The following is a 12,163-nucleotide window of genomic DNA, read 5'->3' as shown; positions in this document are numbered from 1 at the left end:
ATAGGAGCTGAGCATAAGCAATAGCTATGTCAGTTTGATATGATTCTGCTAAAGTGTCCATTATCTGGGCCCTTTCTTTCTGGCACATTCTTGCTTAATTGGTGCTTCCCACTCAAGACCACCTGCTTTCCCTGGCAGTTTTTCTGTTCCTTTCTTTGTTCTAAAATCAATCTGTCAGATAGCCTGGGGGAGAGACAGGCTATAAGGCTACTTTGCTGTTTTGGCCCCTAGGACCCCTTCTAAAGCAGTCTAGTGTTCAAGGGGCTGGTGCTTCTGGGCAGGAGATACCATTTGAGTTCTTCGTGCTACCTCTATAGCAGGTGCCTCTCCTACATTTTTTCTCCAACATTTTATGTATACTTAAAACAAAAAAAAACACAAACTTTTGGATTCTTCAGGGAGCTGCTTTGGAGGCCAGCTTTGTGACAGGCATGTGCTGCTCTGGATGCTGGAGATTGGCCTGCCTGCCTCACTCTTCATTTTTCTTTCTGCCCTCACAGAAACACTGAATGAGGAAGATAAAGCAAAGATGAGTAAAATCAAGAAGAAGATGAAGCAGAAGGTACAACGGGGAGAGTGTCAGGCTACTAACCAAGGGCAGGTGAGGGACATCAGAGAGATTACACAGTAGGTTAACTTTTCCTACAGCTGCTCTGTCTTCTCTTCCTTCTCCCACGTCTGCCACTCGCCATTTAGAGAATTGGGCTTATTCAGGAATAATGTGAGCATCTCCAGGGTGAGAGAATTGATCCATTGCCGACCTCTCATCCCATGTCTCACCTCTCCTCCCCAGTACCCTTGTCTGTTTTTGAATGCTAGTCAAAGCAGTGATGCTTTCAGAGTTTGAGGAGAAATGACTTCCCTTATGGTTTACAGGCCAAGAACAAGAGGAAACAAGAGACCAAGAGCTTAAAGCAGAAGGAGGCCAAGAAGAAATCGAAGGTAGGTGCATGTACACACAAGCATAACTTTGAAGTCACCAAACTGATTTTGCAAGACGTGTGAGTTGGTCTCTTTTTATAGTCATGTTTCTGGGTGTAAGGTGGGGAGGACGGGGACCTGGAAAGGGTGGTGACTTGAATCTTTATGGCACTCTTGATTCCTCTCTCCCTTGGGTGGCTAGGCTGAGAAGGAGAAAGTAAAAACAAAGCAGGAAAAACTGAAGGAAAAAGTCAAGAGGGAGAAAAAGGAGAAGGTAAAAATGAAGGAAAAGGAGGAGGTGGCCAAAGCCAAGCCAGCCTGTAAAGCAGATAAAGCTCTGGCCACACAGAGGCGCTTGGAGGAGCGGCAGAGGCAGCAGATGATCTTGGAGGAGATGAAGAAGCCCACAGAGGACATGTGTCTGACTGACCACCAGGTAGTGAGGGGAGAGTAACAGGTCCTGGAGGGGCCATCCGTGAAGACACTTCTGTGAAAGGAAGAGCCTCCTAGATATCCAGACTGTTGCCTTCCCATATGTTTGACAGAACACCCTACCTCTTTTTATCTCTACAGCCCCTGCCTGACTTCTCACGCATCCCTGGTCTGATCCTGCCTAGTGGGGCCTTCTCAGACTGCTTGACCATTGTGGAGTTCCTGCACAGCTTCGGCAAGGTGCTGGGCTTTGACCCTGCCAAAGATGTACCTAGCCTGGGAGTCCTGCAGGAGGGACTCCTGTGTCAAGGCGACAGCTTGGGCGAGGTGCAAGATCTGCTGGTGCGGCTCCTGAAAGCTGCGCTCTATGATCCTGGCTTGCCTTCCTACTGTCAGGTGAGGTCCTTTCCTGGGCGGGTTCAGAGGGCCTGGAATCCGTGCTTTTCTCAGTTTTGCTTTCTCTTTAAGTTAAACGCATGAAAGCCCCTTCCCAAAGTGATCAGGACAAGTGAAGGGAGATACACAAATGGTCCCCAGTTTACAGTGGTTTGGCTTATGATTTTTCGACTTTACAGTGGTTCAAAAGTGATACGCATTCAGTGGAAACTGTACTTCACATTTTGATTTTGATCTTTTCCTGGGCTAGAGAAACGCAGTACGATACTCTCTAGTGATGCTGGGCAGTGGCAGCAAGGCACACCTCCCAGTCAGCCATGTGTTCACTGATACACTTACAACCATTTTGTACCCATGCAGCCATTCTGTTTCTCACTTCCAGTACAGTATTCAGTAGATTACACAAGATAGTCAACATTTTATTATAAAATGGCTTTGCGTTAGATGATTTTGCCCAACTCTAGGCTAATGTAAATGTTCTGAGCATGTTTAAGGTAGGGTTGGCTAAGCTATCATGTTCTGTAGATTAGGTGTATTAAATGCATTTTCAACTTAGAATATTTTCAATTTATGATAGGTTTATTGGGACATGACCTCATCATAAGTTGAGGAAGATCTATATACTACATGCTAGCCCTTCTGGTAATTTATTGCGTCTTCTCCTAGGTTACTTCTACTCACTGCTTTAAGGTTTTAGGTCCTGACTCTCGTCATTCTCTCCAGGGACAAGTGGAGGAAGATCTGTAGTTTCTTCCTGTTTCTGTTTTCCATATATTTTTTTCTCTTCTATTTCTTTTTCTTTCTGACCTCCCTCTGCTTACTTTGTTCATTTTCCTTTAATTTACTCCTTTTCTTTTGCACCTGTCCTTTTCCTTCTCTCATCTGTCCTATCAACTTTCATTCTTTTCTTCTTTTCCTATCTTAACCCCGTAGTTCTATTGTATTTTCCTGCTCCAGATTCACCCAACTTGAGTTGTTCCTCTTTCTCTCTTAACTCCTATCATGCTCTCCTCCAAACAGTCCTTAAAGATCTTGGGGGAGAAGGTGTCCGAGATCCCACTAACAAGAGACAATGTGTCTGAGATCCTGCGCTGCTTCCTCATGGCGTATGGAGTGGAGCCAGCCCTTTGCGACAGCCTGCGCACCCAGCCTTTTCAAGCCCAGCCGCCCCAGCAGAAGGCTGCTGTCCTGGCCTTCCTTGTGCATGAGCTCAATGGCTCCACCCTCATCATCAAGTGAGGGGCAGGGGTGGGGATGGTTATTGTGTGCCTTGGTCAGAATGGGATGGGGGAGGGGGTTAGCCATTTAGAAATCCTCGGCGATGTGTGTCCACTGCCATGCTCTGGACATGCTGGTGTGACTTAGGACTGAATCTAATTTTCTTCCCTGGGAGACTCCAAGCCTTCCTCTGCCGTTCATCCAATCTAGGCTCTAGGATGAAACTCCCTTTACCCTTGAGCCTCCCTTCTTCTGTGTATGTGCTGCCACTTCTCCCTCAGAATCCCATTCCCTGTTCCCCTGCAGTGAGATTGACAAGACTCTGGAGAGTATGTCCAGCTACAGGAAAAACAAGTGGATTGTTGAAGGCCGGCTCCGGAGGTAGGGACAGGACAGAGGAGAGAAGGGGGAAAGAGTGAAGCATAGCCAGGATTTTTGCTTGGAACTCAGTGTCCTTAGCCCCTCCCCTGGGGTTGGGACCTTACCCCAGGGCCTGGGATTGTTTAGATTCACTGTGTTCCTTTTGTGGTGGTATCATGTTCCTCACCACGGTTTCCCTTAATCTGTCTATGTCAAGATTGAAAACTGCTTTGGCCAAGCGAACTGGGCGACCTGAGGTAGAGCTGCAGGGGCCGGAGGAAGGCCTGGGGCGGAGGCGCAGTTCTCGGATCATGGAGGAGACCAGTGGCATGGAAGAGGAGGAAGAGGAGGAGACTACAGCTGCTGTCCATGGCCGTAGGGGTCGAAGAGATGGAGAGGTACTAGCCCAGACCAAGGAAAGTGGGAGTTGGAAAACAGATTATTTTTTTCTTGAATCTGATGATTCCCTTTCTCTTGGTGTCTACTTGTTTCTTCTCCAGGTTGATGTCATAGCATCTAGCATCCCAGAGCTAGAGCGCCAGATAGAAAAACTCAGCAAGGTATTGTGCTTCTAACCTCCCAGGAGCTGGAGATAGGGGCTGGGTGAGAATTGATTACCTTATGAGCTGGGCCCAGATGGTATCAATTTTATAGGGAAGCTGAGAGCCATTGCCCTTCTCCCATATACCGGACGAAGTCACCACTGTCACCCTGGAAGTGTGTTTTTCATTCATCTTCCTTTTCCACTGCCTACCCAGCGTCAGCTCTTCTTTCGCAAAAAGCTGCTTCACTCATCCCAGATGCTTCGGGCAGTCTCCTTGGGTCAGGACCGCTACAGACGCAACTACTGGGTGTTGCCCTATTTGACTGGTATCTTTGTGGAAGGAACAGAGGGGAGCTTAGGTAGGTGTGTCGTAGGACCCTGAATTGAGTCCTAACAAAAGTTAAACGATTCCTTTTCCTCTGCCTAGTTGTCTTGGGCTTCTTTCATTGTATGAGAATCAGTATAGCACAGTGTGGTTAAGAGCACAGGCTCTGGAGTAGGACTGCCTACCTACCTGCTCTGCCATTTACCAGCTGTATGCTTCAGTTTTTTCATTTGTAAAATGGAGTTAATGATAGAATGTATACGTCATAGGGCTACTGAGAGGATTAAAATGAGTTAATGCTCTTAGAATAATGCTTAACTTATAGCTGGTTCTCAATAAATGTTAGCTTATGATTATGCTGATGATGATTACTTGGGAGCATAGTGTTTCTTTTCCAGAGACTGTGCTCACTGGCATATAAGCTTTTCCTGGTGCAGTCTCCAAAAGGGGGGTATGAAGTCCAAGAGAAAAAGAAAGTATATGTCCTGTGTTTGTACACCCTCTTTCTTTCCCCTTATATCTGTGTATGTGTTATGCTCTTCACTTTTCTTTACAGTTCCTGAGGATGTGATAAAGCAGGAAACTGACTCCTTAAAAGTGGCAACCCATTCAACACCCAGCCCAGCCTCCTTCTCTCTGAAGAGGGAGTTAGCTGGCTGCAGCACCTCTGCCAGTTCTCCTGCCCGGGCCCGAGGCCGACCTCGGAAAACTAAGCCTGGGTCTGTGCAACCTAGGCACTTGAAATCTCCTGTCAAGAGTCAAGGTTCAGAACAGCTGCAGGTCCAGCTTCAGCCCGAGACTCAGCCCCATCCTCAGCTTCAGGCTCATGCCCAGCCCCAGCCCCAGCTTCAGTCCCATCCTCACTCCCATAATGGGTTCCTAGAGCCAGAGGGCTCCCCTTTGTCTCTGGGTCAGAGCCAGCACGACCTCAGCCAGTCAGCCTTCCTGTCTTGGCTGAGCCAGACTCAGAGCCATGGCTCCCTGCTCAGTAGCTCAGTCCTCACGCCTGATAGCAGCCCCGGAAAACTGGACCCAATGCCATCACGGCCCCCGGAGGAGCCAGAAGCTGACGAGACAGAAGCCAGCCCCGATTCTCAAGCTCCCTGGTTTAACTTCTCAGCCCAGATGCCCTGCAGTGCTGCCCCTACACCACCCCCTGCAGTTTCTGAGGACCAGCCCACTCCTTCCCCTCAGCTACCTGCCTCCTCCAAGCCAGTAAGTAGCCAGAATTAGCGGTATGCACTTATCTTCATCTTGCCACAGGCTCTGTTGCCTGGCTGTGGGCTGTTGCTGAAGCTGGGGGGAAGGGATGGGGCCACTGGGGTCCTGTCAACATGAAAACACACCCTCATCACCTTATGTGTCATCTCATTCACAGGTGAATAGACCCAGTGCTGCCAACCCCTATTCTCCAGGGCAGCTCTCTTCCACCCCCTTGCTGGGCCTGGCTCCTAAAAGGCGAGCAGGAGACCCTAGAGAAACACCACAGAGCCCCACAGGGATGGGACAGCCAAAACGGAGAGGGAGACCTCCCAGTAAGTTCTTCAGACAGATGGAGCAGCGTTACCTAACCCAGCTGACAGCCCAGCCCGTCCCCCCTGGTGAGTGACTTTGGGGTGGAATGGGGTGAGATAAAGGTAGGAGTGGCATCAGATGTGGACCATGTGATTCATAGCTGGTTCCCACTCCCCACCCCACACACATAAACCATCTTCACAGAGATGCGCTCGGGCTGGTGGTGGATCCGAGATCCTGAGACATTGGATGCCATGCTCAAGGCCCTGCACCCCCGAGGCATCCGAGAGAAGGCACTTCACAAACACCTAAACAAGCACAGGGACTTCTTACAGGAAGTCTGCCTACGGCCCTCAACTGGTAAGGTAGATGCTTAACCACCCTGAGCTGCAGAGCCCAGGTAAACGTTGAGCTGCTGCTGTGGACAACGAAATAGCCTGATGGGCTTTTCCCTCTGCCTTCTGTCTCCTCAGACCCTATCTTTGAGCCTAGTCAGCTACTTGCCTTTCAAGAAGGGATCTTGAGCTGGTCCCCCAAAGAGAAGACATATGAGACAGACTTGGCTGTGCTTCAGTGGGTAGAGGAGCTGGAACAGCGGGTTATCCTGTCTGATCTGCAGATTCGGGTACACTTGGGCTGGCACTGGGTAGGGGGTTGTTGACGAGAGGGTGTTAATCTCCTGTACCCTGTTAGGGAAAACCTGGGGTTCCCACTTCACAAGTGACCTCCCATGACCCTAAATGGGTCACATCTTTTTCTATGCTTAATGTTCTTTCTTTATAATGAGTTTTATTCCTCTCTCCCACCTGCAGGGCTGGACACGTCCCAGCCCAGACTCTACTCGTGAAGACTTGGCCTACTGTGAGCATCTACCTGACTCCCAGGAGGATATCACCTGGCGGGGTCGAGGCAAGGAAGGACTGGCACCCCAGCGTAAAACTACCAACCCCCTGGACCTGGCAGTGATGCGACTCGCTGCCCTGGAGCAGAATGTGGAGCGGCGGTACCTGCGGGAGCCCCTGTGGCCAGCTCACGAGGGCGTGCTGGAGAAGGCCCTGCTCAGCACGCCCAGTGGCGCCCCACAGCGCACGGCTCCAGAGATGTGAGTGGCTCCCCGCGTCTTGGTCTTGGGGGAGGAGGAATAAATTTAATGGGTCCTGTTCCTCATCCCCAAACCACCACTTTCTCCCACCAGATCCTACGAGATCACCCCTCGCATTCGAGCCTGGCGCCAAACGCTGGAGCGGTGCTGGAGCGCGGCCCAGGTCTGCTTGTGCCTGGGCCAGCTGGAGAGGTCCATTGCCTGGGAGAAGTCTGTCAACAAAGTGGTAAGAGGCCTGGAGAGCCTGGGGGGGCTGACAAGATGGCCAGCTGGCGTGGGTGGGGTCAGTGGCAGGCAGAGGCTTGAGGGCTCACCCTGCCTCCTCACAACCTCGGTCCAGACCTGTCTAGTCTGCCGGAAGGGTGACAACGATGAGTTTCTTCTACTTTGTGATGGGTGTGACCGTGGCTGCCATATTTACTGCCTTCGGCCCAAGATGGAGGCTGTCCCAGAAGGAGACTGGTTCTGTGCCGTCTGTTTGGCCCAGGTAAGTCTTCTGCTCCCTCTCATTCCACTCCCAAGCGAAAGTCAGAGATTTTCTTTCTCATCCCATTTACCACCAGTCCTACAAATATCATTCTTACCATGCCTCAGTCTCTCCTGGGAAAGGGCTCCAGATGATGTGCTAGGAGACCTGAGTTCTGATCCTTCTTTGGACAAGTCACTTAAATTCTATAACCTTACTTGCTTTTACTTTCCTTATAAAATGGGAATGATTATACTTTCCCTTTCACCTACCTTATTGGGTTATGTGAATAAATTCACATGCTGGCTTATGCATGAAAGTATTTTGAAGCCTCAGTCACACTTAGACAAGTAGGGATTGTAGTAAAGTGAAGGGCAAGCAGAGAACATCTCCAGCTGTTGCTGATCTTACCTTTTTCTTATCTTCAGCAGGTAGAGGGAGAACTGACTCAGAGGCCAGGTTTCCCAAAACGAGGGCAGAAGCGGAAAAGTAGTTATGTGCTGAACTTCCCAGAGGGTGATAGCTGCCGGCGCCGGCTACTGTCGAGGGGCCGAGAAAGCCCGGCAGCGCCTCGGTGCTCAGAAGGAGGGCAGTCCCCCTCAAAGCGGCGGCGGCTCTCCATGCGGAACCACCACAGTGATCTCACGTTCTGCGAGTGAGTTGAGTGAATTCTGGGGACAACTGGCTCTACCTTTGCCGGAGTAAAGGGCTGGGAGGGGTCAGTGTGTTTGCTTCCTGGGAGTGCAGTCATCACTGTCTTTCGTAATAGGATTATCTTGATGGAGATGGAGTCCCATGATGCAGCCTGGCCTTTCCTGGAGCCTGTGAACCCACGATTGGTGAGTGGGTACCGGCGCATCATCAAAAACCCTATGGATTTTTCCACCATGCGGGAGCGGCTGCTCCGGGGAGGGTAAGTAGACATCAGTAACTGTCCCGGCTCTTCTTTTTTTTTTTTTTTTTTAAATTTATTTATTTATTTTTGGCTGTGTTGGGTCTTCGTTTCTGTGCAAGGGCTTTCTCCAGTTGCGGTGAGCGGGGGCCGCTCTTCATCGCGGTGCGCGGGCCTCTCACTAGCGTGGCCTCTCTTGTTGCGGAGCACAGGCTCCAGACGCGCAGGCTCAGTAGTTGTGGCTCACGGGCTTAGTTGCTCCGCGGCATGCGGGATCTTCCCAGACCAGGGCTCGAACCCGTGTCCCCTGCTTTGGCAGGCAGATTCTCAACCGCTGCGCCACCAGGGAAGCCCCCGGCTCTTCTGTTACTGCCGTAACTTGTACCCAGCTCACAGGTCTGTCTCCACCCCTGCCCAGGTACACCAGCTCAGAGGAGTTTGCGGCTGATGCACTTCTGGTCTTTGACAACTGCCAGACATTCAATGAGGATGACTCTGAAGTGGGCAAGGCTGGGCACATCATGCGTCGCTTCTTCGAGAGCCGCTGGGAGGAGTTTTATCAGGGAAAACAGGCCAATCTGTGAGGCAAGGGAGGTGGGGAGTCACCTTGTGGCATTGCTCCCTGCCCTCCAAACAAACAGACCCTGCCATTCTCACCTGCTGATGCTGCCCTGGGTCCAGACTCGAGTCCGAGGTAGAACCCTGATTTTTTGACCCTACCTTTGGCAGCGCCCTACATCTTCTTATCCCTACACCCCTTTCTTCCTTTCCTCCTCTTGTTCCTCACATAAGAGGGGCAGAGATGAGGTCCTTCTGGACTGAAAGCCAAAAAAAAAAAAGAAAAATAATTTTTCCTTTCTGTTTTATTTCCTAATTAAAAAAGAGGAGGAGGATGAAAGAAGCTCCTACTTCCTCCTCCCAGCTTTCTCACCTTCCCTGTACATGCCCCAGCATTCTGGGGCTATTTAACAATAGCAATAGTTCTAGTGAATGTGTGAAACCAAGAAACACTCTGTACTGTGTGTGGACCCGCAGTGACGGCCAGTAAAGTGGACTTAACTCCCAAGTGTGTCGAGCCGGACACCGGGCCCTGAACATGCTGCTTCCATGTTCAGTCCCTCCCCCGCTTTTCACTTTCTCTCTCTCAGTCCCCCCCCAACCCCCTTTTCAGATTTTCTCTCATCCAATAATGTAAAACTGTTGTGTACGGGTTCCTCCATCCTTTTCCCCCAAATCTTTTTTCCCTTCAAAGGAAAAAGAAGTTCAGAGGTCCCTGTCTTTCTCTCTGTCCTCATCTTCCTGCCAATAGCTAGTCCCTCTGTAATGTTGGATACTCCTCAAATGCTGAGTTTCTAGCCTTTTCTGAAACTTAGCAAACTGGGGAGAGGGCAGGGAGGCACCCTGAACCCTGGGCCTTCCAGCCTCCTTCCCCACCTCTTACCCAAACCTCCTTCTTGGGAACTCCTCAGGGACAACTACTGCTGAGTTTGGGCACACCCCCAAGATGGAGGCCAGGTAGCAATCGACTGGCCTGAGAGAGAGAGAGGTGTGTGTGTGAGAGAGAGTGAGTGAGTGAGAGGATGCTGTGATTGTGCCCGTTTTGTCTGGTGGCATCCATTCAGTTTTTCCCCCAAGTATCTGTTTCCCATTGTTTCCAACCATTGAAACACCTTTCCCATTGTTTCACACCATCACTTTGTCTTTGGGAAACCACAGGAACAGTTTTTCTGGGTACAAGGCTGTCTCTCTCCCCTCTCTCCCAGTCATTTCTGTTCCAGCCTCTTCAAACTGTGCAATCTTTCAGCAGGAACTCCCTCTCCTTTCAGTAGCTCTGAGTCTTAAGCTTTTGCAGGGAGAGGGGTAGAACTGGATCTCTTCCTAATCCCATGAGCTTCTGTGGGTTTAGTAGTGCTTTCCTTCCCTTATCTACTTCATATCCTGGGACCCCCTACCCAGTAGCAGAGACCGCAGAACACAGGAGAGTAGGGAGGAGAGGTTCTGGGTCCACCACTGCCCTACATTTGACTGTGCCCAAGTTAAGCCCCGACCTGTGAGAGGAAAGCTGCTAACTCCCAGCTATAGCCATGGGCCCCTGGCCCCTGCTTTCCTGCTCAGCAGAGCCCCTCCCATCAGAGATTACGGGTACTTGCACTGGGGAGGTGGCTGCTGGCTGGCCCAAGCAGAGAGCTGAGGCATCCAAGAAGTGTTCCATTGGTGGGAGAGGGGGTGCCAGGTGAGGGGGAGCATTCCTTGTGCTTCTGGCAGCACTGAATAGCCACTGAAGGGGGTGAGGGGGCAGTACAGGTCCCGGGGCAGCCCCTTTCTTATTCCTTTATGCCCCTTCTCCCCCATAGCCTATTTCTAAAGTCGCCTTTTCTGTCAGATAAACCTCAGAACTTTTAATTTTATTTGAGATTTTTTTTTTTTTTTTGCTTTTAAATAAGAGGTGGATTGAAGAATATTTGAATTGACTTTATATTATGCATAAATATTTATATTTTATCTAAATAACTGCGCTGTAACAAACTTTGTGTTAGACATTTGGAACTGTTGTAGTTGGGGGCTCTTCTTTTCCCCACGGCAGTCTTACCCTGGTATAAAATGTTCTAGATTAATTCTACTGTTGGAGGTTAGGTGGACGGGGGAGTGAAATCTTGATTGTTCCTGTTCTGTGTTCCTCTCCCAGCTCCATCTCTTTCCCTAGGGACCAGGCACTCTTAAGGTGGGGTGGAGTCCTAGCCTCAATTTGAAGTGAGGGTTGATGGGGGGCGGGGGGAGGGCATGACCAAAGGGGCCGTTTCTCACTTTTCTTTCCTCATCTTCACTGCCCCTTGAGCTAGGTGGATTTTCTCTTCTTGACAAGAGTATTTGATAGGGAAGGCAAGTTAAAAAAGTAAATAAAACCCACCCCTACCCCTTTGTTTCCTCTCCCCTATCAGTCTGGTAACAGGAAGAAACCACACCATCAACACCAACAAATTTCCATGTTCCTTTTACAACAAAAGGGACTTGACTTTTTATATAACCAAATGTGGTGTTTTAGTGACTTTTTGATAATGTACAGTTTTTTGTGAATTTAAATTTATTTCTTTCTATATTTTTAGGACCAATCTCATTTTTAATAAGGTAAAAAAAGGAAAAAAAAGTCTAGAGAAAAAAACTCCTGTTTTTGCCATGTGATGTTCCACAAGTGCAGCTGTAGAAAAGTGCTTGTCAGTTGAATAAAAACCACATTTGATAGAGATTCAAAAGAGTCTGTATTTATCTTCCTTCAACATAGGTTCTCATACTTGCCTAAAGGTGAAGGCTGGGTGTTTGTTAGGGTGAGTACGACTGGTTTGATGTAGGAGACCACAGGCCGGGGAGAAATATGCCCCTAAACTTCAAGGTTTATCATCTCTGAACCTCCAAGCTTGGCCCTTCCTGTGCAAGAGGCATCCAAGGCAGAATTTGTGCTTATGTGGGTGGAACAGGTGCTCCTGGCTGAGGTGCTACAGCAAAGGATTCAAGTGTCCCTAGTTCCTGCCTTGTGAGACATGGCCTTGGCTTCCTAAGCTGCCACCTGTGTTCCCACTATAGCAAATATATGTGCTCACCACCACCTTCCCAGCTTCCAATCATGGATAAGACACCACGAGGTAGACTTTCGTGTTTTATTTCAGAAGTTGAAATAAGACAAAGTTCTCCCCAATTGTAGGGAAGGAACAAGTGAATATACCAAGAGTCAGAAAAAGAAGAATGTGTAGCATTGGCACAGATGTGGCAAGAGTATAAAACTGGAAACCTCTGGGTAAAGAAAAAGTGTACAAAATGTGTTTTGAGTATAAATTAAACTTATTTCCTGTCCAAGGTGATAAGTGCATGCTAGAGAGCACTTGCCACCCGAAAAAAAATGTGTGTGTTGGGGGATGTGGACACCAGTAGTGGGGCGAGAACTTTTCTTTACTCAGGCTAGGAAAGCTTATCACACTCCAGGCTGGAAGTTTTGTTTT

The 12,163-nt window shown here is 49.4% G+C and overlaps 2 protein-coding genes across 7 annotated transcripts in view; one reads left to right on the top strand and one right to left on the bottom strand.

Annotated features, from left to right (window-relative positions):
* The window catches only part of BAZ2A (bromodomain adjacent to zinc finger domain 2A), a 34,379-nt gene extending 22,957 nt beyond the window's left edge, over nt 1–11,422 (top strand). For 4 of the 6 annotated variants that reach the window (XM_059936210.1, XM_059936211.1, XM_059936214.1 and 1 more), the window contains 19 exons: nt 501–601; nt 877–942; nt 1,124–1,357; nt 1,495–1,749; nt 2,770–2,984; nt 3,274–3,348; nt 3,545–3,725; nt 3,828–3,887; nt 4,086–4,230; nt 4,753–5,411; nt 5,575–5,797; nt 5,916–6,071; nt 6,185–6,336; nt 6,524–6,813; nt 6,907–7,039; nt 7,154–7,300; nt 7,708–7,934; nt 8,049–8,192; nt 8,590–11,422. In XM_059936210.1, coding sequence (XP_059792193.1) covers nt 501–601; nt 877–942; nt 1,124–1,357; nt 1,495–1,749; nt 2,770–2,984; nt 3,274–3,348; nt 3,545–3,725; nt 3,828–3,887; nt 4,086–4,230; nt 4,753–5,411; nt 5,575–5,797; nt 5,916–6,071; nt 6,185–6,336; nt 6,524–6,813; nt 6,907–7,039; nt 7,154–7,300; nt 7,708–7,934; nt 8,049–8,192; nt 8,590–8,755 — 3,629 coding nt within the window. In that variant the 3' untranslated portion in view covers nt 8,756–11,422. The remainder of the gene's footprint in view (nt 1–500; nt 602–876; nt 943–1,123; nt 1,358–1,494; nt 1,750–2,769; nt 2,985–3,273; nt 3,349–3,544; nt 3,726–3,827; nt 3,888–4,085; nt 4,231–4,752; nt 5,412–5,574; nt 5,798–5,915; nt 6,072–6,184; nt 6,337–6,523; nt 6,814–6,906; nt 7,040–7,153; nt 7,301–7,707; nt 7,935–8,048; nt 8,193–8,589) is intronic. The other 2 variants (XM_059936213.1, XM_059936215.1) reach the window with 2 other exon arrangements.
* The window catches only part of RBMS2 (RNA binding motif single stranded interacting protein 2), a 96,356-nt gene continuing 89,543 nt past the window's right edge, over nt 5,351–12,163 (bottom strand). Inside the window, exon 14 of the mRNA XM_059936219.1 lies at nt 5,351–8,749. The gene's annotated coding sequence lies outside the window, so the exon portion shown is untranslated. The remainder of the gene's footprint in view (nt 8,750–12,163) is intronic.

The sequence above is a fragment of the Balaenoptera ricei genome, chromosome 10 (genome assembly GCF_028023285.1).
Source record: "Balaenoptera ricei isolate mBalRic1 chromosome 10, mBalRic1.hap2, whole genome shotgun sequence".
In the NCBI taxonomy this organism is placed as follows: domain Eukaryota; kingdom Metazoa; phylum Chordata; class Mammalia; order Artiodactyla; family Balaenopteridae; genus Balaenoptera; species Balaenoptera ricei.
Note: the sequence above shows the minus strand (reverse complement) of the source record. Positions and strands in the feature narration are given on the sequence as shown.